Consider the following 15,613-nt stretch of genomic DNA (forward strand, 5'->3'; position numbering starts at 1 on the left):
TTGTTAGCGACATGCTAACAGAAGCTTGGCCACGCGCTGTCTTTTGCAGCGACTTTGCAAAATGTTTAGTTGATACAATTCATCGTTGTGTCACAACCCATAAGTACTATCGACAAGCCCGGAGGTACTTTCGTAATGTACGTTTGGTAGCGTTTCACGTAACTATAGTGACGCACTTCGACGCTTTGATATGCTTTATCACGTAAAAAAATGCTGACTTGTGTGACGGAATTATAGCAACAAAAACATGGAACGCTGACTCTGTCGAAACCAAAAACACCAAAGCGAAACAAGTCCCTCATGTGGCCATTCAGAGGTACTGCATGTGTAAAACTAGTAATTCCAGTGTGGCTTTTGCAGTCCACTTATAAGGTCGAGAAAATCCTACATTAGGAAATCCTGCTTTCTCACACGCAAACAATCAGAAACAAAACAGACAATTTCATAAACACATTTATTCCAAACGTTTTGGCATTTTAAAACATACAAAAGAAAATAGTGATTGCAACAAAGTTGAACAAATGTGTGGTCACAGTATGGTAACAAATAGAATAGTTTCCACATGCAGTATAAAATCACCATGACGGATCAGGAATTTGCAACAGACTTTAAAAGCGTGTTCCTTAGAAACGTGCACAGCTGGTTCATCAGGTCTTTATTGTGACCCTCCACCCAGTGCAACTCGATCACTGCATTGCTGTCTTCATGCAACACATTGAGCAGACACTTAAACAGGAAGTGTTCCACTGACCCCAGACTGCCTGATGGTTTTAATGGGGGCTCACTTGCTGCTGCAGGGCTGTCCTTTGGCCAACAAGTTTTTGCAGGACAGGCCCCAGGCTCTGTTTCTATACGTTCAGCTGCAATCTTTTCCAAGATCTCCTTTTCTGCTCCACCTGCGGCGTGTGATTCTACCAAAACACTTTCAGCTGGAGGGGATCCATTGCCAATATGCTCTGCAGGTGGCCGCTGGTCAGCTGACTGCTGTGAGGGATCCTCCCGCTTGTTTTGGCTAAGTGGCGGTGTGGATGTAGCAGCTGCTACCACGGCACCTTGAGGTGCTCTGGGCAGCTCTCGCAATTGGCGAGTTTGCTCGCGTCGCTTCTGCCGTCCGTGGATCCAAGTGTTTTCCACAGCAGTCAGGAGGAGGCTCTGCTCCTGCTCTCGGCACGGAACACGTTTGTGTAGCACCTACACGTCCAATAAACAAAGTGCATTTCAACCAAGTTTCAATACAGTAACTTCCTGGCCTCAGTCAACAGTGACTAACTCACCCGAAGCTCAGTCAGCGTCTTCTCAAGCAGGGTTGTGATGGCGTCCGCAGGATGGCATCCAGTGCAACCCAGAGCACGGGCTCTTATCTGGAGTTCTTTGAGAGCCACCTGTGGGAGTGTGAACGACAGAGGCTTCCGCGCTTTCTCCAGTTTGCGCTTCTTACTGGGAGGCGACTAACATAGACCCAAGGAGAAACCAACAAAGGAGAGAGAGTTTGAATACATTCTTCAATAAATAGACAGGATTTTCAAGATGGGCAAAATGATACATTCAGGTTAAATCTTGGACACCTACACCTTTTGCTGAAGGTTCTAGCAGGTCTTTTAACTTGACAGTGCCAAGCTCTATTAGCTTGCTTCTTGTTGGTGATCATGACTGACTGCAGCTGGTAGTTTTTCTACCAGCATAAAGCGGATGTATTTGAATGAAGCAATACCCACAACAGTGGGAAAGTCCAAGGGACTCACACAGAGAGGTGCAAGCCCAAACTGAAACCCTGAGCCACCTGGCTGTGAGGCAGAGCGGCTAGCCATATGCGCCACCGTGCTGCCACTATCCTGTTTCATGAACCAGACACTGAAAAAGGAACTTGTTGCAACGTGTCTATCCTGGCTGCTCCGTATAATATGGCTTGGTCCACAATAAATTACAATAACACAAAAAAGCCACATCATAAATAAATGTTTTGTTGTTGTTGCACAGTCAAACCTCGGTTTTCGTACGCCATGGTTGTCAGTCCAAATTTTTGCCAAAATTTTGCTTCAGTTTTTGTACAATATCACATTGAACAAACTAGTCCGTTTGCCCTGTGCTGTATCGTTTTGTGAAATCCCTTGCCCAAACAAAGCAATTGGAAGAGGATGGAGGGCTCTATCCAACATGGACACAAGAGGGAGCTCCAGCCACACGGTCACCACCTGGACGTGCAGTGACTAACTGCTCCTTCTAATGCCCTCTGATGTCAACGCTGTAATGGCGCTTGTGTTCATTAAACCCAGCCCTGCAATGCCACAGCCTGGGTGTTACGTGTCACTCAGGATGCTCTGTCGGCTGGCAGGAGGGTGGGGAAGGAGACCAGAGGGTCCGCAGTGATGGGGCAGACGGCATGGCTGACTGGCCTACAACCAGCAGAGTGAAGGAGCAGGCGGTGACCTTCACAGGTCGCCACTGTTGTGTGAGGCAGGCAGACTTGTGTTGCGGAATGAATAAAGTCAGCAATATTTATTTCCTCTCTTCCAGAGCAAAGTCTTTTACAGACAAAAGAATTAGTGGGAGAAGCACGTTTCACTATGACACAATGCAATGGAACACCACTGCAAAGTGTCAACTACAAAACTAATCAATTAATACCTCTCAGACCGTGTCAATCAAAGCCAGAATTACTAATCTGGTCATTTGATGCTCTTGGTTTTAGGCCAGTTATGTTCTCTGGAGACATACAGCACATTTACACACCACTGACGTGCTTAATTAGGGGCTTTGTGAAGGATGGTGCCTTATCTTCATGTTAATACAGCTTCTTCCACCTGTCTTCAACCCCCTCACATCCTCAGAGCTATTATTATTATTATGACAAACACAAAAATCAATTAAATCTCTCAAGCAAAACCTGTTTGTCAAAGGCAAGCTTGACGTGTATACAACATGTGGTCCTAATGCAACCGTTTTGCTGCTTTCCTATTCCATGAACAAACCTACTGTCTATATCCAACACAACAGACCATCTTGGCCATGACACGTGCGCGCACACGCACACAGAAACAGCAGTGTTCGGCCCCACGGCTCAGATAGACCAGCGTCTAATGTGTGTGCGTGTACACTTACACTGTAATGTGTGGCCATCCATGTAGTCGTGTATTGTCTGAAGAAACGCTTCTTTAAGGCTTCATAGATAAATGGGAAAGTGTCCACTGGTCTGATTGGTACTAAAGGGGTTAAGTAGGTCACAGTTGCATTGGATTCACATACAGTACGTTTAAGACTACAATACTACATCTAATATTAATGAGCCTGCCGCGTGCACACACACGTATAGCTGACGTCCATAGGAAGACAGAATTAGTCAACCATGATGCATGGCATTCTGCGTGCAGCAGCCACTGTCAAGTAAACATATGTGTGGATGTGGGGCGGGGGGTGGGGGGCTTCACAGGAAGAATGTAGGCCAATCATTCTGCTCAACTGCTTTTCTGCTAGAAAGGCCAAAACAGTCTAGTGGAACAACGCACAAAAACACCACCACTCCCCACACAACTCACTTCCAGTTGCTTCTCTTTGGTGACATCACCATCATTCCTGATGATGTTTACTGCTTCGTACATCACCAACACTCTCACTGTCCACACAAGACAAAAGCCAGTGTGCGTGCACATTTCTCGCCCTGGCAACTGTTGCCAGGCTACTGCAAAGCTAAAAGCACATAAAGCTCTCCCTGGAGGAGGAATAAGAGCGTGTGATGGAAGAGTGAAAGGCACCGTTAAGAGGAGGTGTGTTACAGAAGAGAGATTGATTTGGGATTTTACAAAAAGTTAACCAGCAGGGGGAGACGAGCCTGAGCACTCAAGTGACCCACCACAGGCCTGCAAAGACTTACTGGAACAATGACATCATCATAGAAGCTCCAGGCCAGCGCCCACCGCATGGTGCGTCCCTGGCAGAACTCTGTGTGCGTCACTTTGGGTACCTGAAAACAGACAAAACTGTCACCACTCTCATGCTAGCTCTAGCTGAATGCTACAATAACAGCAAGAGGTTTGCTGGTTGATAGGTTACTTAGTCTGCGAGATTACACTACACGGACCTGCCAACCCCCACCTACTTGAAAAAAAAATGTCTTTTTACAAAATAAAAAGCCTTTTTATTTCGTAAAAAGACAAAAAGACACATATTCCAAGAGAAAGCTTTGTGTTATTATTACAAGTAGTTCATATCAAGTTTATCTATTCCTCGTTACATGAGCCTTTTGTTCTATTTTTTTTACATTTTTGCTGTTTTTTTTGTTTACATTTTATTTCTACAGTGTGCTGCGGGCCAAGAAAAAAAAAAAAAAGAGCCACGGGTCGCAAATGGTCCCTGGGCCACACTTTGGACACCCCTGCTTTTTTCCAGCGTTGTTAGCTTCCTGTCACGAGCAAGCGAGAGAAGGGGAGTGTTACTGCAGTCAGAAGAGATCAGAGGAAATCGGAGGATAAGGTGTTTGGCGCTGGGCTGTCCGTCCTCTGAGTGAGTAATATACACACACAGGAAATACTGTACCACAAGCAGATTCTTAAAAGTACTCTACTTTGTATCATAATGTCACAACTGACTTGCTATGCACGCATAAAATCACAGATAAAAATCTGAACACTGATGGAGCAGACAACCTCTCAAGTGTATACGTGATGTGTGAAACAGCGGTGCATTGGAGCATTTAGTGAACCATTGCTTGATGGCAGAGGCACTGGACGTGCTCGGTCGTCGGCCCATCGGGGTCAGTGAGCTCTGTGCTTCCTAACTGTGGGTGAGAAGTAGGAAGTGTGGAGTTTTGATGTGACAAAGCAACACACAGTATCGTGGCAAACGCCTTGTGCAAATGGAGCACTTTGCAACCTGACAAAACTGCTTGAGAGTGACTAAAGTGACATTTCCACCGAGCAGTGCAGTTCAGTTCAGTTCCACTCAAAAGGGCACAATTTGGAACGGTCAAAGAACATTTGCTGCACAGAAACACACAGGGGGACATGAAGACACTCAAAAACGCACTAAGAAGTGATTAAAGAATTAGCATATTAACACCGCTTTTACATTTAGATACAAGTCTCCTCCCTGGATGCTTGCCAAAGCTGCACTCGTGCTGATGAACAGCCAGAGCAGAAGGAACCCTCATGAGGGTGCAGGTGCAGGGTACCAGAGGACCGGGTGTCTCCATCTTTGAAGCATGTGAGAGAGGTGACTGGCACGGGACTACAAGGCTTATGCTTTCAGGAGTCATGAGCTGGGCTATTAGTTCCGGCTAATGACACTCATGGCTGTTTAGCTGCACCGTGCCTTGTGAGTCAGTCATGCACTGCTAGCAGAAATTAGCTCATTCATGGCTCGCTTGTGACACGTTAGTCAGACGTATTTGCACATTTTGGTCCCTCTAACATCAACAATAGGAAGTGCTATCTATATTGTGTGTTTACATGCACAGTCATCGTGGTACTGACACTCAAGTTGGCTACTATTGTTTTAGAGTGGACTTGCATGGAGTGATTTATTTATTAAGTATATCCACCTCCATGGCCGCACGGTGGCCTAGTGGTTAGCATGTTGGCGGGAAATCAGGAAAATCTGGGTTCGAATCTCCGTTGGGCATCACTGTGAGGAGTTTGCATGTTCATGCGTGGAGTTTTCTCCGGGTACTCCCACATTCCAAAAACATGCATGTTAGGTTAATTGGCGACTCTAAATTGTCCATAATGAATGGTTGTTTGTCTATACAGTATGTGCCCTGCGATTGACTGGCGACCGGTCCAGGGTGTGCCCCGCCTCTCGCCCAAAGTCAGCTGAGATAGGTTCTGGCATACCTGTGAAAATGTGTAACCACTTTCATAGGTTTGCCCTCAGGTACTGGTGCAAAGATGGCACAATGAAAACATTTGTATCAGATGGACTACTCACCCCTTGCTTCCTCAGCTCTTCTTTCAGCGGTGCCAGGCTACATTTTTTCCCAAGCATGCAACTGTACCACCTGCAAAAAAACATCCAGAGAAGTAAAACACATGATGCTTTAAAGCTATGGAAATGCTTTTGTTGTTGTTGGGTTTTTTTTGGTGTTTTTTTTTAAATATGCCCCCTACCCACAGTACAAGGTCTGTTAAGTATTCAGGTATAATATGAAGCACATTGAGGCTACGCCATGTGACTCTTCAAACTGGGAACATTATCGTCATCTGGCTGGTCTTCAAACATTTGAAACATTTACACTTTGTTGCTGTAAGCTGCGCCTCCCTCAGGGTTCCAACGGATTTGACATTTCAAGAATTCAGACTTGTTCCAGACACAGTAGATAGACGTGCATCATGAGAGCTGCAACAATTCATTGATGAATCGATGATTCATTGCTTCATTGGATAAGCAATAAGCAATTCATCAAAAACAATTTAGGCTCTTATTTAAAAAAATATAAATATCCTCTGATTTTCGCCTGTCCAATACGAATATATTTTCCTTTGTCATACATGAAAGCAGACCTATTGTCTTTGTGTTTTAGCAAAGAAAGATGCACACATATAAGCTTTGACTTTGGACAACAGCGATGGACATGTTTGCCTCTTCTCTGATATGTTATGAACTAAACCACTGCTTGGGTTTGGTTCATATTGATTTGGTCCATCGAGGGCATAACCGATACCTCCACAGTTGCAGCGCTAGAATCATGTAAATAAATTATGGAATGAATCATTTGTTGTCATTATTCGGAATATGTATGCCATTATGTTGTCATATCTTTTCCAGAAGATTATAGCTGGGTAATGTAGCGAATACAAAGGGTTGGAGGAGGATAAGAGCAGAGGGCTGGACATTCAACTTGTCCATCTTCCCAAATGTTGTCGTTTCTGCCGATGTTGACACCAGTGTACAGCAGTTTGCAGTAATGAATTGGTGCACGACATCAACTAAGGAAGTATGGGATTTGTGAGGCATTTTCCCAGTTGATCAAATAAAGAAGCCAGTTACTAATGTCTGCAAGCACAATCACATTCACCTCATTCATATTAGAAATGTGCTTGCGTTACCAGGCTCTGAACGGATGTTTTCACTGAGGTCAACTAATAAATGACAGTGAGCCATCATTGGACTACGTGGCGTAGTGTTCTGTGGAGCTGTACATGTGACGTCCCTTTTAATTAGCAGCGTCAATACAAACTACTATATTGGGGGGAAAAAAGGTCATAATGTCCATTTGACAATGAAAATGCTGAGTTGAGTGTGTCGGAGTGTGTGGCTGCGTGCATGAGGTGACACAATGAAAAAAGTAGCATTGATAGTGCCAGATGTGGAACAGCCCCACACTTTTTACTTTTTGAGTGTGCAGCTGCAAAAAAGATGCTGATCATGAACATGCTCGCTTTTTGAAGTGCAGCTGTGTCACCTTTTTTTTTTTTTTAAACCAGAGAATATCATCATATCAATGGTATGATAAATTGAGATCATTATCTTCTTCTAAAGTGTACTTTTGCACATGTTGTATTGAAAAAATGGGGGCAGGGTGGTGAGGGTGTTGAGTCTCAATGGGCCAATTGGTGTAGCTGGCGGTGTTGCCATGGACACCTGCTGGCTCTTTTTGTCCCAACATGCCTTTTAGGAGTGACAGCCGGCTGCGGTTGGCTTAGCCGGAATGCCAAACCTCAAAATGAAGGGTTTGTTTTTACGCTCTGTCTTGCCTGTTAACAGGCATCAGAGTCACTAGGGCAGACAGGTGTTAACATCTTCTGACATTTCTCACACACACACACACACACACACACACACACACACACACACACACACACACACACACACACACACACACACACATGTGTGGCATGTCTAATTTTTTTTAATAGTTGAATACAAGAGCTCCCTCTCCCTCTGCTTCCCCGGTGACAGCACTGTGACAAAGGGGGGGTGGGGGGTGGGTGTTGAAGTGGCGCCGGTCGGAGACTTTCCCTCCCACCCAAACACAGCTGTTCCCTGTGGGCTCCCAGATACAGCGTGGGGTGATTATGTGCCAAAATCATTAAAGCCACTGTAAGTGACAGCTCCATCAATTTGCCCATTTCCCACTTTGGAGTCTCCTCTACAGTGGAGCTCTCAGGAGCGATTTAAACCTCTCCAAAAAGTTACAGTCCATCTAGCACATAACACATTTTTACCTCTCCTATCTGTGATTTGGCTTCATCCAGCACACACACCCACCTTTCAAAAAAACGTGAAATCAGAAGGTGAAGCTTTCTTTTGTTCCTCACCGCAAGCGTTTCTTGAGCTGCAGACTGTCATGAATGATCCTCTTAACAAACTCCAGTTCACCACCCTCCGCCATGATTTCCGTCACCCCGCCTGTGTTCACGGAGCTGGGAGGAGGCCGCCGTGCATTCCTTGAATTGACCCCCTGCAGTGAGCAACAAGACAGACAGTGATTAGGATCAAATCCTATTAGATGTCTGTTACTATATGTGTAAACAAATCCTGTTTAGGGCGGTGTTATATTCAAACTCGACCAATGAAATCATTTCATTCAAAATGCTCAACCCTCCACGAGTAAACCAGTTGGAAAAAAAGAGAAGATTCACCTTGGCCTCAAGCTGGTTGGCAAAAAAAGGAGGGTTGCACATGCAGAAGTCGTACACAATCTCTGTCTCTTCTTTCAAGGCGTCCATCAGCAGTGTCTTCTGGGGAACTTTGACCACTGAGGTTAGCAGAATGACAAAAATAAATCAAACGACTACTAAATAAATGTAAAGTTGAGTATCATTTCAGTTTAGTGCATGCACAGGAGCACCACGCTCTGACCAGTGTGCCAAGCAACCAACCAGCAGGAGTGTGGATTGACACTGTGCAGAAACATCAACACACACTGTGTAGGTAGATTAGTGACACAAATAGACACAGCAGCCACAGGAGCACACAGTCACCTTTAACAAGGTCAGACAAACGGTTCTGCTCCACGTTCCTGGTAGCGTAGTCAAAGCAGATATCGTCCACCTCGGTGGCAAGGAAGTACCAGCCGTTCATTGTGGCTCCCAGCAAGGGGTAGATACAAGATGCACCAGTGCCTATGGGGAAAAAATATTCTCAAAGTCACTATTAGCAATTCAATATAACAACAATTAAAGTCAGCTGTGGTCTATCTTCTTGTTAGGCCAATGTAATGTCCTTTCAGTCTCAAAGAAAGCATGTAATGTGACCCAGAAGACTACAGAATATCACAATGTGATGGTACCGATGTCAATGCCTCTCCGTGGTTGCTTCTGGCCATCGATGAGATCCTCCACCCAGTGGATGTAGTTGAGGCGAAGAGGCACGGTGGGTATGAGGCGCTCCAGAGGGATCTCAATGGTCAAACCAAAGTCCTCCTTCAGTAGGGTGCATGTCAAAGCTCTCACAGCCTCCGGCTCCTTGAAATTCACTCTGAGTTACACAAAGGACTCTTGTCAATATTACAACAAAAGGCTAGTAAAGAATACTACGTCAATGAATTCAGTACAATACTCAACAATGACATGAAAGCCAATGGGGGCGCATGTTGACATGTGTGTAATTATTATGTGTCTGTTTGCTCTGAATTTCAATGTCAATACTATTTATCTGTTCAAATTTAGTAATAGACTAAATATTTCACCACCTATGATCTGTAATGTGCCCCATTTGCAGGGTTGCAAGAAAATTATCCAAACTATTTTAAAACATGTGCATGAAAATGACAATTCTACTGTGTCAGCAACAGTAATTTACCCGACTTGCTCTATAACTGCACCTCATTAACCATCCAACCTCGTGCACACCCTGCACCATACCACACACCATAGATAAGCAGCCCATTAATTATCCATCCGCTGATTAAGACAATGAAACTCACATTTTCACCACAAATAGGACCTCCCTTCCATTTTATTGTCAATTCTCCTAACAGTGTTTCCTGCAGCACATTGAACCATTGCAGCTGTCACAGGAGCAGGCACGGCTGCAGCAGACAGAGGGAGTGGGGGCGTAAATGCGAATAATTAAAGCTTTGCTGAGTGCTTTTGCACCTTGGCAGATGTAATTAGACACATCCCAGTGCTGGCAGCGTCTGGCACCCTGGCAGTTCAACACCAGCAGTTCTGAATGGAATACAAGGACATTAAAACAAAAAAAACAAGAAACAAAGACAACCTAAACAGTGAAAAACGTTCCATCATCTTTTGAAAGCTTTCACTGTTCGTCATCCTCTCATAGTACAGTACCTCCCTTCTCTTGAATACTATTAATGTATAGTTATTTGTAGCACAGAGAAAGCATCCAACAATTACACAGTAAAGCCTGCAATGTGAAAATAAAACAGCTCACCAGTGCCCACGTAAATGCTAGTAACCGGACTGGAAAACTACGCAACTATCGGTGCTAAATGAATGCAGACTCCACCTGCAACAAGTGTTTGAAGGTGATATTGTGTAAGTAACGTCTTGTAAGTAATGCAGCGCCCCGCCAGACACACAGAGTCTGACGCTTTTTTAAACTTTATTGCTGTGCAGTGGTAAGTTCTATCACTGCACACACGTGTTGATGTCGCTCTCCACATCAGCAACCCAACACTTCCTCATTATCCACCAATCACCGTCACGGTGAGCAAGGTGCATTCACAAACAAACATAATTCTGAACATTAACATTACAACGCAAGCAGGTTGTTCTGTATTGCTGCTTGTTTTGCTGTGATAATTACGACAATTTGTTGTGGATTTTCTTTCTTATTTTCTGGAGAATGTATTACTTAGTTACAATTTTATATTATCGAAGTTTTGAAGGGAGGACAATACAATTCTGAATTCAACCAAATTTGAGAAAAATACACCTCCAAGTCGTACAAAACTTCAGAAGTAGAACTTGTGTAAAAACCAGTGTAACCTGGGTAAAAAAAAAACCCAAAATACTCTCTTGTTTCCTCTCATCATTTTTGGTCTGCTCAATGCCCGCCGGCGACATCATCACATCATATCATCAGATGATTGGACCGGCCAATCACAGCATTATATAGTCCGGTAGCGCCGGTCTAGTGGGCATCTACTCAGAGTGGGACATGTGAACATGTGAGGGTAAACGTTTGCTACAGGAGCCATTGACGGAAGCCTACACACACCGTTGTATTAGACTCGATCAGAGGAATTGGCAAAGTTGTTTTTAATATGGCGAGCTAAGAACACGGCACCACTCTGTTTTATGTTGACATGTCATAGTTCTGTCAAATTCCTCCTCATCGCTAAACAGTGTGAAACCACACCAGCAACATAACTACTGCCTAGTTGCACAGCATTAAAATGTGCTAGCCACCGGAAAAAACATCTGCAGCAAAAAATTTGTTGCGTTTAGTCGTAAAGTTAGGTGCGACACTCGTCACTAATTTATTGTCGTTTATGTTTTATAATACAGCAGTAAACTTGTTTTTACCATTCAGCAGGCCTACGTCTCCAGTACCTTCCAGGCTGATTTTCAAACGGTAAGTTGTTTTATGGCAGTTTCAATATCCGTTTTATATTTATATGGCAATTAAAAATATAATAATGTTACCTAAAACATTGCCTTTCAGTTAATAAGGTTTTCTGATGACAACTTGGTAATGCATTAGTGAATGGAAATAAATATGGGGGAAAAACAGAAGCAAATGTAAGGCCAAATAGCATCTGGGAAAGGACCTCGGAGCTGCCACTATACAGTATTTTGTAACCAATTTGCATTTCACAATACAGAACACCACACCTTTTTTTGTGATTGAGCTTGAACTTGTCAAATGATGGCGCTATTATTACTATTATTTGTCATAAAATTGAGTGGAATAACAAGAAGAAAAACAACAGTCTCACTAATCGTTATCTCTCAGATGTTCCTCCATCTTTGCTTCTTCCTCAGTGACTTCATCACAAAAAGATCAATATTCAAAGAGCAGGCCTGCTCAGACCAACCCTCTATTTTTAGCCCTGGGGTGTATGTGTGTGTGCTTGTGCACTGAAAACCCAGTGCAGCGCTGTATGTCTCCATGGCAACCCCACCTACTGAACAGAAGATGGGAGAGCACGCAAATCCGGCCACGTTGGAGCAATGGCCGATGCCAGACGGAGCGTGAGCGTGCCCGCAGTTTACGTCTTTGCTGCCACGTGGGTGCACGGCGGCGTTCTTACTGGTCGTGGCTGAGGGAATACGACATTGGACAATGTATAGTTATCAAACATTATTTTGAGGGATGACCTTGTATGTATATCCGGGTATATGACTGCACATTTTTATAAGACACCAAGCTCTAAAAATGCAAAATGCAAGCTAAATTGACTACGAAAGCTCTTATGAAGACTGATGTTATTACTTACTGTCGACTATATATTATATATACATACAGTATGTCTGGGAAAATACATCATTTAGCATGTGGAGTATTTCACACTAAATACAACTAAACTACCTCATACCTTCTCCAATTCATATTTAAAGGAACAATTTTTTAACAATTTTTTTTCCAATTGCTAGACAACCATTCAATCCCTCGTCCCTACTTAGGGAATTAGAGAACATAGAAATCTTTACACATATAATCACCACCTTGCCCAAGAAAAAAAATGTATGTCAATTAAATGTTGCATTCTTAATTCTCATCATTGCCTTCTACGGCATAACTCACTACCCCCCCCCCCCCCCCCCCCCCAACCAACTAAAATCAATTTCACCATCCTAAGCTTATCATGCAGTCTGCTATCAGTCCTTTGCACTGTCCATCCCAAAATGACAGGAGACTTATCCCCCCCCCCCGCCAAAAAAGAGTGAGTCCCCAACCAAAATTACTCTGATCCCCGTGCTCGCTACTTACCTACTTAAAAACCCAGTAGACTCACTGCAAGCACCCGCAAAAAACCTAATCCCTCCACTGATGGAATGACAGCCTGCCGACCAAGATTTCCAAATTTTCTGCACAACACAAATCTTGGTCATCACGTTTTACTGGCAGAAAATTGAAGCTTGTGGAAAATGTTCTTTCTTATGTCCTGTTTCTACAGTATCCTTCATTGTCGGATGTTGTCAAGGAACCAAAATACCTACTAACATTACCGGTCATTGAATGTAGGGCTGCATGTAACTATTTTCTTAGTCGATTAATCTGAAAATTGTTGTTTCCATGAACCGAGTAATCGGTTAGGCCAGGGATCAGCAACCTTTACTACCAAAAGAGCCATTCTGCCCCCCTCGCCATCTCTGGCACGTCTCAACGAACACAGGCAGGCAAATACCGGCTCTCCCTCCCTTCCTTGCGCTCATCCAGTCATCAGTCAGGTTATTGCACTCAGCCAGGTTGCATTCTGGTCTTACAGAAAGTCGGATATTTTTAAGTCTTTTTAAAAATACACATTTTCCCCAATCAGCTGTAAAAATCCGAGCATTACCAAGGGACCCACAACATGGAGGCTGAAGGGCTATGGAGCCGCGGGTTGCCAAATCCTGGGTTCGGCCCTAGTCGGACCAAAGCAATACGAACCAAACAGTGGTTTGGTTCACAACATATCAGAAAAGAGGAAAACATGTCGACCACTGCTTTCCAAAGTCAAAGCTGATGTTTGTGAATATCTTGTTTTGGCAACAATACAAAGATAATAAGTCTGCTTTAATGGATGACGAAGGAAATTCCAAAATTGGCAAACTCCACATTTAAACCACCAAGTCATGCTGGTCATTGTAACTATAAGAATTGTTAGTTGTTTGTTTTACGCCAACAACTTAAAAGTGACGGACCAGTGTTGAGCATTGACTGCTAACAGTATGTACAGTATATCGGTGCACCTAGACAAATGAAAAGGTCCTGTGAGCAAGGGTAATGCTCAATCGTCCAGTTTATAGAGTCAGGAGACAGAACGAACTGAAACAGTCCTGACTCTCTTGGCCTCTGTCTGCGACGACGTTTCACACTCTTTTCTTGCCCACTGCGCTTGTAAAATCTGTAGCTCATCCGCCGTATATTCAGGCTCAAAAAGATAAGGTTCTGGATCCTCATTTGTCCAAAAGCAGTTGTCGTCATAGACGCTCACGTAGTCTGCCATGATTAGTGATAGCAAACACAGAACGTGCACTCTATGCTTCTGTTGTTGACAGAAGTAGTGTTTGTTGCAATGGGCTCTGTGAAATCAATGCGCCCAGGAAAGAATTTCCTGTAATGCTGAAAATGACCAAAATACTGCAAAATACTATATTACGTTATCATGAATGTGCCTATTACATGGTCACAGCGTAAATAAAAATCACAAAAGGAGTTTAAGAGGGTTTTATAGGCATAATAGTTGAATCCCCTTTATGAGCATTTATTGCCTCCACTTGCAAACAGTTTTTCAATATTTAGAACACAGAAAAGGGAAAGACGTGTGTTCATGTCTCACAAGGATTGTGGATGATAGCATATATATATTAACCTGCCAACTAATATTTAACCTGCCAACTAATAATCATACAGTACATCCTTTGTACAGTATGTGTTTCACGCAACTCCACGTTGAGTGTGACAAAAGTGACAGTAAACAACACTTGCCATGGAGTGCAATGAAAACACGTGTGGCATGCCGAGATCATGTAAAGCACACTAAACCTTCCATAATGACGATCGACAAGCACACTCGAAGATGAGCCGACACCAATATGCTGCACACAGAGGCTCACACTCTGCAACAAACATCACGTCTATACTCATTTGAATAGTATGGAAAACAGCATCAACAGCATATTGTTTCCAAACTATCCACAAGTGGTAGCAGTACCATATTACCAGATTTTGTGTTTTAAGTGCTGGTTAAAAGTGCATGGTTACAGACTGCGCAACTTGTGCCAGTTTCAATGAATCAACCAATGTTGCGACTTGAGGGTGATGGGTGGATGAATAATATATTTTGTAGTACTTACACGGCTCGTCCACTCAGACTGGTGTTGACATGCTGTTGGAATTCTGGATATTTCGAGGCCAGGTATGCAAAGTCTGGTGGTTTGTCTTTGTAGCGGTTTCTGGGATGCATGGACTTGTTCAGAGACATGACTCCCGTCCTATTACGGCAGCACAAAACCGAGGGTTGTGTTCAGTTTTCGCGTAATTAGATTCCAAAGCTTTAGTTTAATTTCTAAGAGCTGACAGGCTACAAGAACACGCTGAGCCTTTAACTTGGGTAGCGCATATTTCAAATGTTATACTATATCTAAATATATTCTAGCGTAAGGAAACGTTATGTAAGAAAGACTGAAACTCGAGTTATTATAAAAATCATTCGTATGTTCAGCTACAATTCAGTTAAACATACCTAAATAATTATTGTGACTGAATGCTAAAGTAACTCAACTCGCGTTCTCTAAACGTTTTCCAGTCTCCGTCGTGTACTTCCTGGTTATGTGACGTCATTACTATGCGACCGCGCTTCACGATGCCGTCAATGAGGGCGAACGTCAACAAGCTTAAAACGAACACTTTTTAGTGTTTTTGGCATCGTATGCAACATCTACATTCTGCTACCCCCATAGCTTTTAATTTTTAATGTAAATATTATCGAGGGAAAATTATCTTATAAGTGGACGACCTGTAAAATAAATTTATAGCATTTCCTATGTAGTATAAAATTAAC

At 43.4% G+C, this 15,613-nt stretch overlaps 1 protein-coding gene across 2 annotated transcripts; it reads right to left on the minus strand.

Moving 5' to 3' along the window:
• Nucleotides 1-440: 440 nt before the first annotated feature.
• Nucleotides 441-15,548, minus strand: mettl16 (methyltransferase 16, N6-methyladenosin). Of its 2 annotated transcripts, XM_054793971.1 has the most exons (10): nucleotides 15,296-15,548; nucleotides 14,907-15,044; nucleotides 9,224-9,411; nucleotides 8,916-9,056; nucleotides 8,574-8,689; nucleotides 8,250-8,392; nucleotides 5,920-5,989; nucleotides 3,869-3,958; nucleotides 1,275-1,448; nucleotides 441-1,191 (listed from the first exon to the last, which is right to left on the minus strand). In XM_054793971.1, the coding sequence occupies exons 2-10, from the start codon at nucleotides 15,032-15,034 to the stop codon at nucleotides 589-591; spliced, it is 1,653 nt and encodes a 550-aa protein (XP_054649946.1). In that variant the 5' UTR covers nucleotides 15,035-15,044; nucleotides 15,296-15,548; the 3' UTR covers nucleotides 441-588. The 2 variants fall into 2 exon arrangements, with proteins under 2 accessions (XP_054649946.1, XP_054649945.1); XM_054793970.1 differs by having other exon boundaries at nucleotides 14,907-15,548.
• Nucleotides 15,549-15,613: the final 65 nt, after the last annotated feature.

The sequence above is a fragment of the Dunckerocampus dactyliophorus genome, chromosome 12, assembly GCF_027744805.1.
Source record: "Dunckerocampus dactyliophorus isolate RoL2022-P2 chromosome 12, RoL_Ddac_1.1, whole genome shotgun sequence".
Classification (NCBI taxonomy): domain Eukaryota; kingdom Metazoa; phylum Chordata; class Actinopteri; order Syngnathiformes; family Syngnathidae; genus Dunckerocampus; species Dunckerocampus dactyliophorus.